The sequence below is a fragment of the Megalobrama amblycephala genome, linkage group LG20, assembly GCF_018812025.1.
Source record: "Megalobrama amblycephala isolate DHTTF-2021 linkage group LG20, ASM1881202v1, whole genome shotgun sequence".
Classification (NCBI taxonomy): domain Eukaryota; kingdom Metazoa; phylum Chordata; class Actinopteri; order Cypriniformes; family Xenocyprididae; genus Megalobrama; species Megalobrama amblycephala.
In genome coordinates this window covers 147,830-168,733 of record NC_063063.1, presented here as the reverse complement: position 1 = coordinate 168,733, position 20,904 = coordinate 147,830, and the positions used below count along the sequence as shown (strand labels likewise).

At 40.6% G+C, this 20,904-nt stretch overlaps 1 protein-coding gene across 6 annotated transcripts in view; it reads right to left on the bottom strand.

Annotated features, from left to right (window-relative positions):
• Positions 1-607: 607 nt before the first annotated feature.
• LOC125255631 (protein shisa-6) overlaps positions 608-20,904 on the bottom strand; it is a 46,798-nt gene continuing 26,501 nt past the window's right edge. The window contains exons 5-9 of one of the 6 annotated variants that reach the window (XM_048171017.1): positions 14,016-14,054; positions 9,069-9,131; positions 6,294-6,314; positions 5,569-5,721; positions 608-2,307 (exon numbers count right to left, since the gene is read on the bottom strand). In XM_048171017.1, coding sequence (XP_048026974.1) covers positions 1,526-2,307; positions 5,569-5,721; positions 6,294-6,314; positions 9,069-9,131; positions 14,016-14,054 — 1,058 coding nt within the window. In that variant the 3' untranslated portion in view covers positions 608-1,525. The remainder of the gene's footprint in view (positions 2,308-5,568; positions 5,722-6,293; positions 6,315-9,068; positions 9,132-14,015; positions 14,055-20,904) is intronic. The other 5 variants (XM_048171018.1, XM_048171019.1, XM_048171020.1 and 2 more) reach the window with 5 other exon arrangements.

The following is a 20,904-nucleotide window of genomic DNA, read 5'->3' as shown; positions in this document are numbered from 1 at the left end:
GGCTGCAGCGAGCCCTACTTGAAACATCCAGCAATTCATGTTTTCACCATTATATGGAAGGGGGCGCTATTATGCATCATCTGAAAGAGTACAGAATCTCTGGATCAAAACACAGGTGAAGACGAAGCAGAAATATTGCTGATGCACATTGTAAAATAACTCAATCATCAGACATTCAACAGCATATAAATGAAAACTGCCTAACATTACTGACTGAAATGTTGAACCCATGAGGGTTTTGAGGGTGTTGATGGGCTACCTCTACTCCATCTGTGTTTTGATTCTCGTTCTGAACAAAGTCTTTAAAAAAAAACAACTTTTTTCTCATCTTTTTGTTCTTACCCAAACTTACCCAAATTCAAGTGTTGATTTAAAAAAAAAAAAAAAAAAAAGATTGCATGAAGCGTTTTATTTAAAAGCAGAGGCTCTGTTCTTTCTTTTGATATATTGCATGTTCAGCTGTTCCAAAGCCCCTTTCTGTGTTTTTCTTAAAAATGAGTTTATCTTCTCACCTTAATTTAGCCATCTCAATATCATAGACTATTAGACTGGAGCTCTTTAATATTTTTCAGCGTTTTTTGAGGCACATGAACCTTTTTCACATTCATTTTCATGTTTAGAAAAATAAGGACGGTTTATTTGAAGCTACTACAACAAGCATAATATACTCATTTGTCTTGTGAGTCACTGCAACACAGTCTACAGCCAGAAATCAACAGTTGTCATATTTTTCAGCAACATTCGCCCGATTCTCGTTCTACAAACACATTTGAACAGACACACGTACAGTATCATATTACTTTAAATGGTCCAACACTGGGTTAGTGGGTTGTCTATAGTTCTGAAGAAGTCTTGAACCTCTAAAAATCAAACTACAATAATACAAATGCCAACCAGGACAGACTCGTCCATTTACTGGTGCTAAAAGAGCTTATTTACAATCATCTTCGCAAAATAATTAATGGCCATTAATTGAACAACAAACTGATATATGCTAGCCATCACCCACCGAACGAATGAGCAAAACAGAACAAAACTCAACTTTTACTTGATTGTGCTTTTTAACCCACAAAACCACTTCGTTGCTGAAATGGAACATTTTCGTAGAGGCACCGAAAGAAGTGCGTGAACATCATAAGAACTTCTAAAGCTATTGACTAGGACCGGAAGTACAAACAGTATTTGTATTTATATATATATGTGTGTATTTATATATAAATTTATACAGTTCTGTTCCATGTCCAAACCTTTTATTATACGTTCTTTCTTCTGACGCTGTCTGCGAATCCCCATGCAAAGCCCTTACGAACGCAGAATCTGGCAAGCAAGTCCTTCCTCATCAGTGATAAACGAACACAAATAAACGGATGGATATGCACACAGAATGGTCTGGGTATTGACTCTAGAGTAGCTGGTGCTGGGTCAGTTACTGAAGAACTGCTGGAAAAGTCCGGATCTGAGACTAGTCTGGCTCTTGTACGCTTCCGTTGGCTCGTGGCTCAACTGTCCGTGAGATTCCGAGCGGTTAAACAGTTACTTCGGTCTTGCTCCCTGTGCGGTAGTGATGGTGATGCTGCTGGGGAACGTAGTGTAGCTGCTCCACCGTCTGCGTGCGGCGCGAGGCGAAGGCCTGCCTCTTGGAGGCCGTCTGGTTCATGGTAGAAGTGTTCTGTGGGGTGTTGTTTGAGGCACTGGGATGGGAGTGCATTTTTGTCATCTTATAGCGGTCCAGGACCGGCGTGGTGGGCATGAACACGTCCGTGTGCGATATGGCTCTGGACATGGACTTGTCGGAACTGTAGAACCCGGAGCGCTTGATGGACATCATCTTGTCGGGAGAGATCAGCGGATCTTGCGAGTAGAGGCGGTCTTGGGAGTAGAGGCGGTCCTGGGAATGCAGGCGTTCCTGAGAGTGAAGCCGGTCCTGCGCGTGGATGCGGTCCTGGGAGTAGTGGCGGTCCTGCGAGATGAGCCGCTCGTGCGAGCGCAGGCGCTCGGCCGATAGGAGCTGCTCGTCGGAGAGGATGCGTCCGCCGTACGGAGGCATGCCGTAGGGGGATATGGGGTAGTCGTCCGCGTGGCTGCGTTCGGGGGACAGCACGCGGTCCTGGGACATGGCCCTCTGAACTCTGCGGGGACGCTGGCGGGGCGCTTGCTGCTGCTGCTGCTGTTGCTGGGCCTGTTGCTGCTGCTGGCTGCTCTGAGACTCCTGGTTTATCTTGATCATGTGCAAAGGAAGAGTTCCTCGTGCCGCTAGGTCTGGAAGATGCCTCTTCCTGCTGTAGTAGTCGTCAACGTCCTTATCCGCTGTGTAAAAGCACAAGCAGTGTAAGTGTCAGAGTATTCAAGTCAACCTGAAACCAAAGGTTACTTGCCAGTGCATGTTCCTGGGGCTTCATTTATAAAATGCATTGGTGAGGAACGAATGTGGGCGTCCTGTACGTGGAGCTGATGTGCTTGTATATATTACACTTAGATGCACTTAGGAACAGTTTTTGTGCATTCAGACTTTTAGAAATCATTCATAGGAAGCTGTCGTTGGTTCACATTTAGGATCATCATATGCACGTCTTTTATAAATGAAGCCCCAGGTCTTACTGCTTTTGAAACAACTTTCCTTTTTGACTGGCTTTTCAACCATCTGGGTCCATTCTGATATATGAACGCTTTTCATTAATCAGTCTTCAATGGATAAAACCAAATCCCATCCTACTCTTTTCGCACTGAATATCTTTCACTTGGAAATAACATGGTTGCACTCAGCATTTAAACTACAGAGCAATGGTGATTGCCCAATCAGAATGGATATGTAATAAGATACTTTGAATCAGAGAGACTTTTTCTTTTGTCTAATGGATTCATGGTGCATCACAGCTCGAGAGCTTCAGGACACAAACACGTCCAGGATGGCGAGTGACTGTACTGTAACGCCCTGTGTGATTGGAACTGGAAATAATGAAATTATCCTCTGCTCGAGGTGGAATGAATACAATCGGGGGGAGCTGATGTCCTTGAGATCTCAGTTACACTTGATAGATTTCTCCACACATTTAGAGCTCAGTAATATCAAAGTCAATGCAATAAAGGAGTGTATCAAACAAAATTACAGCCACAAATCTTTCTTTAAGTGAGAATTAATCGAATAACTGTGATGAGAGGTTTGTGAAAAATAAAAAAAGTGCACAATAATTCACAGCCTGAGTAGTGGCAGTCATATTTGTGGGACATTTGAAACAGCATCTCTTGAGGGGATTAGATTCAGTTTGTTAGGAGATAAAAGAGCTCAATAGCACCATTTATCTCACACTCGCCGAAAGGACGAGCACTGTGTTATTTGGGGAAATTAATGGCACATAATCTGTTTATGGTGATTACAGATTCAATTAATCTTTCTTCATAAAGGAGTCTCCTTTTCAAGGTTTGTGGATATTAGCAAAATAAACATCTGAAGAGGAGGAGGAGGAGGAGGAGGAGGAGGAGGAAGATACTCGGGATGTTATTAACAGGAGTCTCCTGCATCCAACACGATCTGTCAGTGCAAAATTCCACCGAAGCTCCCAAAGAAACAGCTAAGCCTTTCGGCTACACCCTACAACAAATAACCTGCTTCAGAGGCTTATCTGAGATTCGATGGAGGCGCTGCCGCACAACAGTTTTAAGGAGGGTCTGCTGCCATGAATAGTTTAGTGTATGATTGCATGTTTTCACTGGTGGAGGCTTGGCGGACGTGGAAGAATTGCAGATGAGCGGGCCTGTCAGTTTCCCAGCCGCGGCCGGGTTCAGGGCCGGGAGAGATCTGGAGCGTTCTTTATGCAATTACACAAGCCTCAGGGGAATTTACTCTTCACTTAGGGAATATAATGAGCTGAGACCTTATTACACAGCAAAAGAACCTGCCACTAGCTGAATCAATACGATAGGGCTAAGGCCACGAGAAAGCTTTACTCAGTGATATCAGATTCAGATCGAACCCGTGCTAGCGGATAATCGCTGCCTGTTGAGGAAGAATACTAACATCCTGATCGGACGAAATGAAGGGTCTCATCGCCACGGCGAGCCATGACTCCCTCCGTTACATTACAGTTACATTTGCCTATGTAAAGTGATTTTACTCAACATATAGAAGCCGCAGCAAATATACAGTGTTTACAAAGACAGAGCCGGCACGAATGCATTTACACAGGACTCACGATGGCGGGAAACAATGTATCATGCTCGCATGTTGATTACTGATTAGCCTGCACAGCGGACAGAAAATAAGATGCTCTGATTGACTTGATGGAGTGGAAAAGAGTCCAACTGCCTTCCTAGGATCTGAAGGAGCCTCGTTCTTGAATGACTTTCCATCAAATGTGCATTGATAAAATGGTAAATCTTCCATACTAGCAGACCATCATTTGCCCTGATTTTTACAAATCTAGAAAAATCTGCAGAAATACAGTCCCTGAATGAACAATGTTTTCAGGATTTATTGTTCTAGGTTAATGCACATACTTTTTATCCATGTTAATTTATGTTCATTCATTATATATTATACAACTTGGAATGTAAAATGCCGCCCCCTTAAATCGCGTGCTCCCTGCCACACGAGCTGTCGACTATATTACAGCGCATTTACAAAGTTCACACAGCTAATATAACCCTCAAATGGATCTTTACAAGATGTTCGTCATGCATGCTGCATGCATGCTTCGAATTATGTGAGTAAAGTATTTATTTGGATGTTAAAGTTTTATTCTGAGTGAATTTGAGGCTGTCCTGTTGCTACACTGTTGGAGAGATTTATAAAGAATGAAGTTGTGTTTATGCATTATACAGACTGCAAGTGTTTAAAAATGAAAATAGTGACGGCTCTTGTCTCCGTGAATACAGTAAGAAACGATGGTAACTTTAACCACATTTAACAGTACATTAGCAACATGCTAACGAAACTTTTAGAAAGACAATTTACAAATATCACTAAAAATATTATGTTATCATGGATTATGTCAGTTATTATTGCTCCATCTGCCATTTTTCACTGTTGTTCTTGTTTACCTAGTCTGATGATTCGGCTGTGTGCAGCTCCAGACGTTACTGGCTGCCCTTGTCTAATGCCTTTTATAATGTTGGGAACATCATGGGCTGGCATTATGCAAATATTGGGGCGTACACCCCGACTGTTACGTAACAGTCGGTGTTATGTTGAGAGTTGCCTGTTCTTCGGAGGTCGTTTAAACAAATGAGATTTATATAAGAAGGAGGAAGCAATGGAGTTTGAGACTCACTGTATGTCATTTCCATGTACTGGACTCTTGTTATTTAACTATGCCAAGGTAAATTAAATTTTTGAATCAAGGGCACCTTTAATGAACATCAAACATCAAACTGAACGTTACTGTAGAGTGTTACAATAAATATGATTATAATTAAACTGGAAATGATTTGATACTCTACAGCTCACATTTTGGACTGTGAGATGCATGACGCCGTGACTCTGGGTCTCGTGGTTTCGCGACACTGTCACTGGCCCCGAGACCCCTACAGAAAGATCATTAGCAGAGCTGAGGACATTAGACTGACACATACTTAGTCTCTTGAGCGAGGAGTATTTGTTGAGGTCAGCTTTCACGGCAGATTCGTAGGAAGGGGGGAGATGAGAGAGACTCTGGAAGGAGCGAGAGAAGGACAGATCGTATGGCTCGGTCTGTGAGGTGAGGATACTGTTCATCCGGGTGCTCTCTGCGGGCAAGACAAAACAAACCATCTCATCTTTAACTGGGCACAGTCAAAATCACAAATTCATGCATCTCCATTGTAAAACGAAAGCTCTGTGTTCATGTCTCAGCACACACTTGACATGTTGGAAGACATTACTGTGTGGAGGGATGATGGGAACTTCTGCACTGGGATTTAGTGGCTATAAAAAGACAAGAGTCGCGGCGTCGCAGGCCAATCGGCCGTCTCATTGGGTGTGGTGACTGATGTGATGCGATGTGTGCCCGTCACGCCAGTCTGAGTCTGGCCAGGCCGAGGATCAAGCCCGGTTTATAAATAGGGCAGCGACTAGCGCAGCAGAATGAGGCTGAGACGCAACAACACTCCTGGGACGGACAGACGGACGGTGGGGAGATACAGAGGACGAGCAATGTTTACACAACTGCATTTGCATTTGCTCAGTACATGCATTGGGGTTCAGCTGTTTGTGGTGTGTGAAGTGGAAAACATTCATCTTCATTGGAGGGAGGGAGGAGGAGGAGGAGGAGGTGGAAGAGGAAAGATTAAGAATCAATGATGTTGCAAAGATAACTTACCATGCCTTAGAGATCTGTGAGCTGGTCAATTCAAGGGAAAAAGAACGCAGTTCAATAACAGCACTATGTGGAGAGAGCAAATGAAATAGAGTTGGGGACGGGATGCTTTGTTTTTTGGTGCTCTTGTAATGATGAAGCATCGTGAAATGACATTTTGGCTTTTTGTCGGAGTGACTAGTTGCACCAGCTGTAGGGAACAATGTCCAGACAACGTGAGGATTTTCACAGCTACGGTGTGGAGGAACCAGGCGAACAATGAAAACACGTGATGTGATGTCAGAGACGTGGCCTGAAGCGCGTGTGTACTGGTGTTCACCGGCGAGCCCTTCTGAAACCGGCTTCATTTACTCCACCAAACGCCATAGGATTCAAAGTGCGCTTCTGGACAATATAAGTGTAAATCATCATCATTTCTCGGTGTAAATGCATTCTAGTAACTTGCAATTACCAATGAAGACCAACAATAATGATTTTCTTTTTGATTATATAATAATGGATTATATAACAATGGCCTGGCCATGATAGGAAGACCAGGAAACCATCTTAGGCTCATTAAATGTTTCATTTGATTGATTGATTGATTGATTGATTGATATTTTCATAGTTCAGGTTGTACTTTAGCAATGCAAAGTCATCACAAAATGATAATGATTCATATATTGTCCCAAACCCCACCCTGCCTACAGCATTTCCAAACTTTTGGTGGACACTGTATATCCATCCAGACTACTGTTCAAAATATTTTTTTTGTTTAATGATTTTTTTAATGTTAAAGTTTCTTCTGCTCACCAAGGCTGTATTTATTTGATCAAAGACACAGTAAAATCTGTTAAATATTATTACAATTTAAATGATCTGTTCACTTTCAAATGGGAACTCACACTGCATCCCCTAGAGGGCGCTATGGGGAATGCCCCCGGCATGACCGGTGTCCGAAGCATGAGTCTAAACACAACAACTAAGTCCTTTAGGAAGTGTGTTAATTCATGTCAGCGCTATCTAACACCTGCTGACACACACGATATGTGCATTATTTGCATGGGCGAGAAGCATGCAAGCTCAGTCCTTGAGCGGGCTGTTTGTGTGCATTGTGAGCACTTTTCTATGAAGAAAATTTGCTCTCGGACAGTCATCTGTGTCTCATGGTTTAGAACCGTTTAGGAGGCGAGTAGGAGACTGAGGTCGTGGGGCTCACAGGTGCCACTTTCTAAAACTTTACATATGAACACGTCCAAAGACGACAGAAAAACATACGGAGACCATCAGCTTTTGTTTTTGCTCTGACAGCCGCAAGGTCACGGCAAACGCTGTGAGTGTGTTTTAGAAATCAGGAATGGTGAGAGAACATTGTGCTTGCTTCAGACAAGAAGAGGATGATGTATTTCACAGGTGCCCTTTTATACTCATGGTCGCACCAGCAGTGATGTTATAGACTGCCGCCTGCCAATGTCAAGTTCATTGTCATGTTTAGACTCCTGCTTCAGACACGGGTCATGCCAGAGGCATTCCCTGTAGTGCCCTCTAGGGGACGCAGCATCTCGTTCCCCTTCTCAGGGAACCATGGTTACATGAGTAACCTAAGATGTTTTCTATGTGAATTTATTCCTGTGATCAAAGTCTTCAGTGTCAAATGATCCTACAGAAATTATTTTAATATGCTGCTTTGCTGCTCAGGAAACATTTATGATTATTATCGATGTTGAAAACATTTGTGCTGCTTCATATTTCTGTGGAAAAAGTCATACATTTTATTTTTCAGGATTCTTTAATGAATAGAAAGTTCAAAGGAACAGCATTTATTTGAAATAGAATCTTGTGTAATGTTATAAATGTCTTTACTGTCAATTTAATGTGTCCTTGATGAATAAAATAATTTATTTCTATCAAAAAAAGAAAAAGAAAAGAAATCTTGCCAACCCCGGACTTCTGAACGGCAGTGTGTTATTGAACTCTGTGTAATGATAATGGAGGCCACTTTCCACCTCAGAGTTAGCTGTGAGATTTCTTCTTTCATAACTTTGACTATATTTCCTGTAATTAAATATGTATTTTTTGATAGTTGTGACCTTTGATTTCACAAAGAAATATATTTACTCTGAGGTGGAAACAGGGTTCCATATACATACATATTTAATATGTATGTGTGTGTCCATGTATTTCTATGTGTGTGTTAATTTATTAAAAACTATCAATTTTATATTAGCATATGTTAATAGACAAAACGCATATATTGTGCAGGCTCTTAAAGATTTGGACTGCAGGCCGAGACGACCCACCATGCTACACAAGTCATCATAAATCACAGCAATTTCTTTCCATGCAGTGCATTAGCTGCTCCGTGTGAATGCAGTAACAGGCTTTGTCATATAAACACAGATCCATTGGGGAGCCTTTGAAGCTTGTTGGGTGGGAAAGCGATCCATCTTTAGACTCCCATCCTCCACCAACCCCAGTCAGACTCGAGTGCTTCACCAACGGCAGTGATTTAATCAGTGCTAACGAGCTGAGCCGTTTCTGCTCACCAGTAAGAAGCTTTCCAGCCCCACGTTACAGCTGGAAGATCTAACCACCAGCCCGAGCGCTGCCCTTATTGCAAACATTAACTCAAATCAAGGTTCTTGTTTTTTTCCTTAATGGTGGTGATGATGATGAAGATGCCATTGAGCTGTTAGAACAAAATCAGTTGATCTTGTAGGCATGCGAACACAAATAATCACTCGACAATAAGATTATTCGTGTGAGATGGTGCTGTTAAATGAGGAATACGGTCCTTACCATTTTTAGGTGTTCGCGTTGGGCTACTGAGACCGAGATGGTTGTGATTATGTTGATGGGCTCCTGCAGAAAAAGCAATGACAAGTCTGATTTGGTTGCAAAATAAAGGCAAGCATGATCGATTATAATCCAGAGCGTGTGGGAAAAATGGCCTTTAGCAAAAAGGGAAGCACATTAATAACCATTGCAACATAAATTACAGGGCCAAGAGTACGTGGACCAGCAATATGTGCTTGTTTCAACAACATTAAATAGGGAGCTGATCCTAATTTGCTGCTATAACGGCTTCCACTCTTCTAAAGCATTCAGGTCTCACTAAACCATTTCTTGTGCCGTTGTCATGCTCAGATACAGAAGGATCCCATTTTACTGCATGATTTCATGCACCTGTTAGTAATGTGTGTGATCTGTTCATTAGGAGGTGACGTCCACATGCATTTGGCCATGTAATGTACATAAAGCACATGACAAAAGAAGCAGCAGCAGCAGCAAACAATGCATGTATAATCAACATTAGTGGTCGACCAATATTTATTATTTTATGCTAATGAAAAAATAAAAGTTCTTGTTGTTATTTAAACTCATTTACACAATATTTGCTCAAAATCACTGGCAAAATGCTTGAAAACAGTAAATATGTGTTACTGCGAAATGACCACTTTTGTTAATTGCCCACGCGCACACACACACACACACACACACAGTTACTGGATCTCAAAACATCCAAATGTCAGCGATGCAATGCTCTGTCACTCATCCACAGCTGCAGAGATGCAGAACGTGTCCTTTACTGAAGTGTTGGATGCGCTGCATATGACGATGAGCATTAGTTCACACGTTCATGTCACAGAGTTCATCATCATCATCGGGCACGTAATTCAAAAGTGTTGAGGCTGCTTCACCAGTTGACATTTCTATTTTCCCTCCTTTCAAGACCTCTATTACAGGACTAAAGTTGCTCTGCCATCAGTCTGTGTGTGTGTGTGTGTGTGTGTGTGTGGGAGGCAGATGCGGCTGGCAACGATCGCTCTGTGACGGCTGCGCTCGCTCATGACAGGCGGCGTGTGTCTTGCGAGGAGGCTGCGACGGACCACTGCAGATCCAGCGTGTGAAGACCATGGTGTGCTGAGCAGTGATGAATGGCAGCTATTCTGAGCTGGCAAAGATGGGCTCGTGATAAATGGATGAAAACTAGAGGGAGCACAGCGTTGTGCTCGTCTGGATATCTGCTGTTGTGCCTGTTTAAAAATGCATTAGAGTGACTAGTTTAACATCCATTTACATCTGTCATGGAGCTCAGATGAGTGAAGACCCCTGTTTCGATAGAATGGAGTCAATCGCTGCTGAGATAGGGACGTTTTTACCCAATAACTACGGCTCCCTGTTTACTTTACCTGTATATACAGTATTGATTTAGTAACAGAGCGTAACTTTTGACTACAACAGGGGTTTTCAACCTTTACAGACTCTCAGTCAATCTACAGTAAGAACACTTTACAATAATGTTCATTAATCACATAAAACATCATTAAACAACCACATTTCAATATAGGTTTGTAGAAAATATTTAATAATTTCAAAGAAAATCCTATATGTTTCTACTGTTCAAAAGTTTGGGGACGGTGAGATTGTTTTTGAAAGAGTCTCTTCTGCTCACCAAGGCATTTATTTGATCAAAAATACAGTAAAAATAGTGGAATATTATTATAATGTAAATCAGCTGTTTTCTATGTGAATATATAGTAAAGTGTAATTTATTTCTGTGATCAAAGCTGAATTTTCAGCATCATTACTCCAGTCTTCAGTGTCACATGATCCTTCAGAAATCATTCTGATATGATGATTTGCTGCTCAAGAAACATTTATGATTATTATCAATGTTCATATTTTTTGTGGAAACTGTGATAAAATTAATTTTTCAGTATTAGGGTCAGACGAATAGAAAATTCTTTGATGAACAGAAAGTTCAAAAGAACAGCATTTATTTGAAATAGAATCTTGTGTAACGTTATTAATGTCTTTACTGTCACTTTTGTGTCCTTGATGAATAAAAGTATTTTAAATACTCCCAAACAACCCCAAACTTTTGAACGGTGGCGTATTTGTTGTTTGAGCTCTTCTGGAAACGGGGAATCAAAGCAAGCCAAACCATGATTATGTTGTTATATTCTGACATGTTTCTTTTTAATTTCCAGCAGCAACACACAAGATTAAAAGCTGCAGGACTCTAGGATGAAAAATACTGAATTAGTCTGATGAACTCCTCTGCACCGTCTACAACTACTGATTAAAACTGACAAAGTAAAAGTTAAGGACCGCTTAGGAGGCCAACGCGTCCCAAAATGTCTCAGGTCCACTACATTCACAGCGGCACTGATAAGAGCTAGAGCTCAAAGCGCAGTCGTGAGTTCTAATTAATAAGAAGCATCGTCCAGTTCAATGATCCTGCTTTAATCTGGGGACCAATTAGCTGCTTTTGAGAAGGCGGTTAGTTGAAGTCTGGCTGCGGGGTGGAGGTCTGCGCTCTCAGCCGGTCACACTCCAGCGTTCGTCTCTCTCTCTCTCTCTCAGCATACGTGCCAATTTGGCCTCGTTCGGTCGGAGTCTCTCAGGTCATTTGGTCAACAAGAAGGGGCTCGAGTCGACTGCTCAGAACGTGTCGCAAGGTTAATGAAGAATCTCAACAGCTCTAGGAGAGTCTGAGCAGCACCATTCGAGGTCTTCATTGACATCAAACTCAATTAGCTGAAATTGTATCTTTTATTCCAGTACTTCTGCTGAGTTTTTGTCTCTAAACCAGACAGCAGGTTGTGTTGTCTGATTTATGACAACATAAAAGAACCCATAATACCTTTAATAGCTTGAAAGCTGACGATTTTAGAGAATTATTGTCATCTTGAGCCGTTCGGGGTGACATTAACAGCAGTGTGGTCGCTTTTAGAAGTCATAAGCTGTGCATCAGTTTTAATATCCACCCTGGTTGGTGATGAGATTTACTTTGTATGAATCAGACACCACAAATGTTGTTGATTTGGCCTTTTGAAAGCGAACCGGCAAACCGACGCCAGTGCCTACAGCTGATGAATCGTCGCTTTGCACACACTCCTGTTTCACATCTAATATAACCTGACAACAACAACACTCGTCCCAGTTTGCATAGTAATGTCCAGATGGCCAAGCAATGATTCAGTAATTTGACATTTCTCCTGCATTTCCTCCAGAGAATGAAATGTATCCTCATCATCAAAAGGGGAGGCTGTCGTCGTGGTGTTTACACGAGAACTCTGTGGGCGCGTTTCATTTTACAGTATCTTGAGACTCGTCCAGGATTAGAGCAAAAGTAGCTTACGACAAATCAGTGTGCTTTATAATAATTCTGTCGATAAAATCCAGTAACATGATACGTCTCACGAGATGTGATATTAAATGATCCCAACATAGCTGAAACCTGGAATAAAAAGTTCATTTTTAACATTTCCTGTAATTGTGGACATTGAAATCAAATCAAAAATTTATTGCAAAAGCAAGAAGCAGCAAGTAAACAAGGTCATGCGAGAACATGTGCGTGAACAGCTGTGTCGCCTCTGGTGCTCGTTCCCTCGCGCCTCATCCGGTCCGGCCCTGTCGGGAATCACGCCTCCTCCGTGAACACATCCTGCCAAACCTCAGGTCAGCAAGCTCATCCTATAGCAAAGCCAAATACGTCTGCTTGTTTGAGTTCCTTTGTTAAAGTGTCTGGCTTCACATGACAGAAAACCCAATCGTCCCTGATTAAAAAAACTGATGAGAGCGGAGCGTAGTCTGGAGAAGCCGCTCGGGATGCTGCTCAGACTAACGAGGGGCCGGAAGGGATTGAGACACGAGCACCACGACACGTTTCCTTCCAGAGCTGCTTATGCACCTGTTCAGAGTGACATTGCTATAGCAAACAGGCACTAATGATATAGTCGTGTGGGGGACGAGGTCCGGCCCCGTTGAATCCAATTCGCTTGCCCTTCTCCTGTTTTTGACAAAGGCAGAGCCGGAAAGCCACTGGGGTTTGGCATTTAACCACTGACAAAAACGGTTAACATTTAATTGTGAAATGTCACGGTAGTCCTACATGTATGAGAATGCCGTTCCCCAAGGTTAGACCTGTTGTGTGGAGCTGTTTTGTCATTGAGCTTCTTCAGCAGAGAGTTCTTTATCATTAACTGTGGATTTTTGGACTCGGTTACCTTCGGCTCTCGATGCGAAATAAATAAACGCTGTGTATTTGCTTTTAAAGAGCCGTGCCGCGCTGACAAATACATTCTGATAGAGTGACTATACAGCTTCTCTCTTGGGATAAGATGGAAAAGCACTGGATCATTTAGCAACATCACAGACATTCCAGTAATTTCATGGACACTGACCCAGACACGTTCGCTCCATACTAAACAGCATGCTGGAGACCTAGAGCATTTCAAATGTGTTTTATTTAGTTTTTCTCTCATAAATGAACCTCACAAGAGAAATAACACAAAGAAAACATGTACAAACACAGAAAAAGACCCTCGTTGGCTTGCACATACCAGGTTCGGGGATGCCGGCAGAAGATCTTCCTTTCGCGAGGAGCATCATCACGTCGCTCACAGAGATAAGCACAGATTTTTCTGATGTCTTCTTTAATTAATAAGAAGTAACATCATTCAAAACTGTCTTTATCCCTGCGCTAGCATGTGTGCTCCTCTGTCTGTCGAAGGCACTCTGAGTCCGAAGCAATGGAGGAACAGAGAATCCAGAGGAACAAAGACACTACAGGGGTGCAGGAGAAGCAGGAGAAGAATGCAAGAAAGCATCTAATCAACCATCGTCCACAGGGCTACATGGTGAGGAGTGACTTACACAGACGTACACATCCACCACAAACACAGACAGAGGCCGAGGGAAGAAACACACTCAACTACACAGAAGCAGCGTTCCTACCATGATGACTCTGAGACCGAACCGGCCAGTGCTTCTCCCCTGGAAGACACAACCAGGCAGAGTGAACACAGTGAGTGAACCATCAGATATCTGCAATGCCATCAAAGCAAAGGGGAGGCTATAGCATTCATTAGAAAAAACCATGTTCTGCTTCTGCTCGGCGAACAATGGCTTCAGACCAAATTAATTAGGATGGAGTGAATCATCACGGCATTTCGCAAGAGAGAATGCCTGAAAGATACGCGTCACTCGGATGAATGTGTCTCCAAATGCGCTGCAATTATTTGCTGTGAACATTTGAATAACTTTGGGGGGAAGAAAAGTAAAAAAAACAAAACAAAATAACTGTGCATTCGTAACAAACATCATTTGCTTTTCATGCTCTGGACACACTTTTTCACCCGAAACCAACAAATACAAAGCTGGTTGTTTATGACTGAAATGTTTTTATTGTTCTCCGTCTCTTTGTACAGTTCTCATTTCTGAGAGGCCTGTAATCTGCTCTCTGCCCACGGCAGGATAATCGTTGACTTCGGTACTCACTGTGAGACGCATCAAATCTGAGGTGGAGAAATTCAATTTCTGACTTACAGTCCTGTTATCCTCATCCACATGCAATATAACTGATTATACATCAAATCCAAGGCGGCTTGATCTCTCGAAAGACCTCGAGTTCTTTCACAGCTTTGAGCTTCACCAACACCATCCCTTCTAGTGATTAATAACGATCGAGAGACAGAAAGAGAGAAGCTCCAGAAAGGAAGGAGATGAAAAGATGCTATGAAGTGGCAAACAGTAATGTGCCGTGAGGTGTAGCGCTTTGATCCGTCATTATTGATTACATATATCAGCTTTTTTTCACCCATCATCCTGGTGGAACAGCTCACTTTGACGGACCTTCTGCATTGGTTGGATACTGGGAATAATGCAAGTAGTTTGTTGTGTTTTTCTTGTCATGTAGATGAGTTTGATGCTCTGTTAGGTGTAAAAGTACTGACAGAACTGCTAAGCCATGTAAGCACAATAATTAATTAATAATGACAAATGCTGCTGCTGCTTTAATCGCTTACATATCATTTTTGTGTTATTTTTATTGGAACTGCGGGGAATGGATGATCTGGTAAAGTTGGTAAACCAGTTTTATTGTGCACAGCTCAATATGTCAAAGCATGTGCATTAACACCACGCCACAAACTCAGTTTCACGGTAAGAATGGACACAACTACCATCCTTCTGCAAATATGGTGTATAACAGCAAACAAACGTGAGCTGGAGACTGATGTTTCTGCAGCTCTGTTTACAAACATACCCATAAGACCCAATTCAATCAAAAGTGTGTTTCACGATATCATATGATACTTTATTGTCAGAACAAGTCTGAAATCAGTATGTTTCTATGTTTGCAACAATCAACATCTCTTACACGACATCACTTAATACACACACTCAAAAAACAAAACAAAAAAACAAAACATGGTGTCTCGGCTGACCTGTATCAGACCTGTCCGACACCTTCAGAGACCGCAGAGACGCTGTCAGACCGGAGCTGCAGCAGACGAGAGAGACGAGAGCCACTAACATGCTGACGCTCACACCACACTCATTCTGACTCAACCTCAGCAGTCCATGTTCACAGAGATTTTCATTTAGATTGTGACCACGAGTAAACAGGCCTACAAGAGCTCTGCGGGAGTTGTTTGCTTTTCATATGAACAGGTCGCAGCGTGCTGGAGTCTTCTGAATGGGATCAATGAGGTCAAACAGGATGGAGAATTATGGCCAATGAGTTTACATGGATTTACTGGATAATGACTTGTTGGGCACTAATCACTGGAATGGAGATATATATACAGTGGGCTCCCTTCGTAAATATGACCAAATTTCTTCTTAGTCTTTCAGAAAATCTAACCTTTAATTGAAGTTAATTTACATGTAATTATATGTATAATTTTATTTAATTATATGTGTGGAATAAATGAAATAAATTCATTTTTCTCCAAAATATGTGAGCCAAAATTATTGGCACCCCTACAAATTCTGAGTGAAAATCTAACTGAAGTACATTCCCATTATTTATGTGTTTTTAAGTTGACCTTAGTGACCAGGAACACCTGATAAGTCATGACTTCCTGTTTCACTGGCCTCTAAATATGAAGTGACACACAGGCCAAACTCATTTAGTCATCCATCACTATGAGAAATGATGTGTGACAAAAGCTGCGCAAATCATGAAATGGCTATAATATAACTGCTGAAATACTCATTTCCAATATCTGGGAAATGATAAAGAGGTTAAACTCAACTGGAGAAGAGAAGATGTGTGTCTTTATTAGCCCCAGATGCACCGAGGATGTTTGAGTCGCCGAACAAACTGTGAGGATCAAAGCTGGAGAACTGCAGATGCTAGAGCTGGGTCTTCAGCTCAGAAAGCCTCCAAAACTGTGATCAGACCTCACCTATATAACCACAACATGTTTGGGAAAGTTGCAATAAAAAAGCCTTAGGTGAATAAAACAGCAACTCATCTCAAACCTACAGTTTGACATGCTGGGTTAAAAACAACCCAAGTTGGGTTGAAAGTGGACAAACCCAGTGATTGGGTTAAATGTTTGTCCAACCTGCTGGGTAGTTTTATTTAACTCAACTATTGTTTAAAAATTACTATTTGTCTGGCTTAAAATGAACCCAAAATAGGTTAGAAATTAAAACTCAGACACATAATTACTAGAGGCAACAATTATCAAAAGCTGATCATTTATTAATAAGCAATTTAATAAATGTTTATTGTTTAATTATTATGCTTATTAATGTTCATTAATTAAACATATTAATAACTGTTCATTTTAAGCAAGTAATACAGTGATTTTTAAACAATAGTTGAGTTAAATAAAACTACCCAGCAGGTTGGGCAAACATTTAACCCAACTGCTGGGTTAAAACAATCAATTTGCTGGGTTAAAACAACCCATTCGCTGGGTTTGTCCATTTTCAACCCAGCTTGGGTTGTTTTTAACCCAGCATTTTTGAAGGTGTATGATGGAGGATCTTTAATGCTGCGGGGCTCATTTTCTTCCGAAGATCCTGGATCTGTTCGGGATACACAGTATCATAAATTCCATCAAGTACCAGCAGATATTAAATCAACACCTGACTGACTTTTGTATTATAGCCTATCTATGTATAATACACTATTTATTTATTTATTTATTTATTTGACAGGGACATTGCACAATACATATATACAGACTAGAGATAGCTACAAGCTAATTTTCATCTGTTGTCCCTGAGCAGAGGCAAAGTAACAGCAGGTTAACAGCCTATCACATAAAATCACCATGTATAAAATCTAAAATACAGACAAACAACACATCCAACATTAACGGATCAATGTACATGTTTTACACACACTTTTATTCTGCATCACCTCAAAAGATAATCTTCTGATATTATCATGCGATTGAAGCTGTGACAAACAGACCTGCCTTACAAATAGAAAACAGAACATAACATTATCAAGTAAATAATAAAATAAATTGCATTTATTTATTTTAACATTTGAAAGTTTACCATCGTGTAACAGAATCCTTATAACATATAACATATATATCCGTATAACAAAAATACGACACTAGAGTGACTCTGAATACAGATCTACTTTATACTGATGTGTCCTTATTAGAGTGTTATATAACGGATTTTCATGATAGAAATTTCCTTTCTCTCTTTTTTTTAAATGTTATTGCTTTCCTTGACTTTTTCAGGCCTGGAAATTACAATTTTACCATTCCCAGATATTTTCAGTTTTTCAGTGATCACAGGAACATTACAGACACAGATTCTGATCTGACTCCTTGTGTTTCATACGCTGATCTGTGCTCGGAGAATCCGCCGCTGACCCACTTCTGAGAGTTCAAGGCTTAGAAACACTGAGAACTGCAGTTTTTCTCTCGGCCAGTCGCGCAAGAAAATATGTTGATGTTAGACGCCTGTTTACCCTGAAGGACAAAAGTGTTTAAGAGTAACATGCATAAACACACTGACGGTTTGTCCACTGGAGTGACTTTATCACCGTTAAAAAGTAAACAGTCACAATCTCTGGCTCTTTGAGAGCGCAGAAACACGCCGCTGCCGCCGTCTGTGGAGAACGAAGCCTCGCCGCAGCCAGTTAAAGAAACGCAGCTTGTTATTTATGAGCTTTCTTTGTCTCTGCATCGTCGTCCTAAGCATCTAAAATCAACACTTGCTGCGATAAGCACTCGGGTGGAGTAATAACTCACATTAATTAAAGATCCTGGGCAGCGGCTCGCGTCGGAGGGGGCCCTTTGTTTCCCGGCGCAGAGACACGCCGCCATTAACATATTAACTAATCAAATCGATCGGTATATCCGGTGTTCCCGTAACCGTACGTATGATTATAAATCTCTGATATTATGGTGAGTCTGTTCTGTTCATTCATTCAGCTAGGGCAGCGGTTTATTTGTCAGGTAAGCCCGCGTTTGACTGGACGAGGTTTCTGCATCAGCACAGAAGAGCCGTTTCTAGACAGCAGATCGAGTCTCTGGCCTCCAGGAATTTAAATAGGATCTTGTGTTGTGATGATTCATTGTAGTCAGTAAAGCACAGTGTGAATCCTGCCTGATCCTTCTGCATAATAAACACCAGCAGTTTAATTGGGCTCGTTTGCTGATGTACTCTCAGTATAGTGCAGATTTGATATATGAACTATGTAGATTTTGTTTGCAGAAATGTTTTCCGTTTTTAATGAATATGTGCATGTCAAGAGAGTGTGACGATCCGAAGCTCATCTGAAAGAAACGCACCAGCAAACTCGTTTCATTCATCCGTATTTTGAATGAAAATATATGGTGATAGAAGCTACTTTCCATGAATAGGGCCTGAAAATCTCTCAGAATTAAGGATTTTTGTCTCAAGCCTTTGCCGCTTTTGTTTCAAAATCTAAATGTGACCTCAAATCTCATCACTGTAATGAATAGAAAATGGAAAATAGTATAAATCAACAATAATAAAAAAAAAAACATAAAGATAACACTTTATTTCCATGGTCCACTTTAGACATTCTACTGACTGTAAGTTACTAACCCTAATCTAAGTTACTTATCTAAGTTAGTATTAGTATTATTAACCCTAATCTAAGTTACTTATAGTTAGGGTTATGTCTAAAGCAGACCATCAAAATAAAGTGTAACCAACATAAATTCAAGAATAAATGCAGTAATAATAATAACTGTAGATGAGTACAACATAGGCGACCATGATTTTTGCTACACATTAAAAAATGCTGGGTTAAAAACAACCCAAGTTGGGTTGAAAATAGACAAACCCAGCAGTTGGGTTAAATGTTTGCTTAACCTGCTGGGTAGTTTTATTTAACTCAGCTATTGTTTAAAAATTACTGTATTTCTTGCTTAAAATGAACCCAAAATATGTTGGAAATGAACATTTATTAATATGTTTAATAAATGAACATGTATTAATAAGTTTAATGAATAATAATTAAACAATAAACATCTTTGATTATTGTTGTTTTCTCTAGTAATTATGTGTCTGAGTTTTAATTTCCAACCTATTTTGGGTTCATTTTAAGCCAGTCATATAGTCATTTTTAAACAATAGTTCAATAAAACTGTCCAGCTTGTTGGGTCAAACATTTAACCCAATCGCTGGGTTTGTCCATATTTAACCCAACTTGGGTTGTTTTTAACCCAGCATTTTTTAGAGTGTAAAATATCTTCTGATTCATCATTGTACAGTGACAGTATCAGTAATATTGATGTGCATATGGGTATTACAGTCCTAAATATTGATAACAGAATATAAGATAATATTGTTTAAATATAAAAACAAAACAAAAAAGTACTGTGGCATCAGCAATGATTAGTCATATACTGTACCATAATATCTACATGGTGCTTCAATAAACTTCAACTAATGCTATGATATTAACATGAACAATGTCTAATAAATATTTTGGTAGCACTTTATTGTACAGTCACGTTCCTCTTGTACATACTATGAACTGATTACATTAATTACAATAACTGAGTAATAACTAGGTACTAGCCCTGAACCTGACCTTAACTCCTGTAGTTACCTGACATTACCCAGTGTTTTCTCAGGTAAGTACACTGTAAGTACACAAACTGTAAAATAAAGTGTAACTGATATTTTATAATAGGTTTATAATATTTTCTTGTAGGTGACGGAGATCACAGTGACACTATATTGTTTTTAGAGTTTCTTTACAGCAGAACTGAACTCTGTTTGCATCATTGAATCATTTTTCTTGTTTATCACTGTTTCAACACAATTTCTATTTTATAAAGTGCAATAGAAATGAAGCTGACTTGACGTTGACCTGATGTGACGAATGGAAAGATCCTATGCATGGAAAGTATCAGAGAGACAGAAGAAGAAAAGAGTGGAAGAAGAGAAATAAACTCAGCGTAATGTGAGATCAGGACTTTCTCTCCACCATCAAATGTACAAAAGTGTTTTTAATTCCAGGAATCAGAGGCTTTGGCTTGTTGACACTCATTATAGAGGGAAAGAGGGATGAAACGATACTTCTGATCATGAACGTCATTCCTCTGCTCGTTTCTGATTTATACCTGCTGAACTGATTCTCAAGGCAAGTCACGATCAGAAAACCAAACGATCATCACATCTGACCATCATCCATCAGCCGGCATCAGTTATGAGACGAGCATGTCATTGAGATATGAGAGGCAAATAAATGTGTGTCTTTGCTTAAGGGTCTGAAAAATGTCCTAACCTCTCTCCTTTTCTCTGATCCGAGAGCTGTTGCCATGCGAAACTGAGAGAAGATTCAAAGATCTTTCTTTCTTTGTGTAATGTTCAGTGAAAAAAA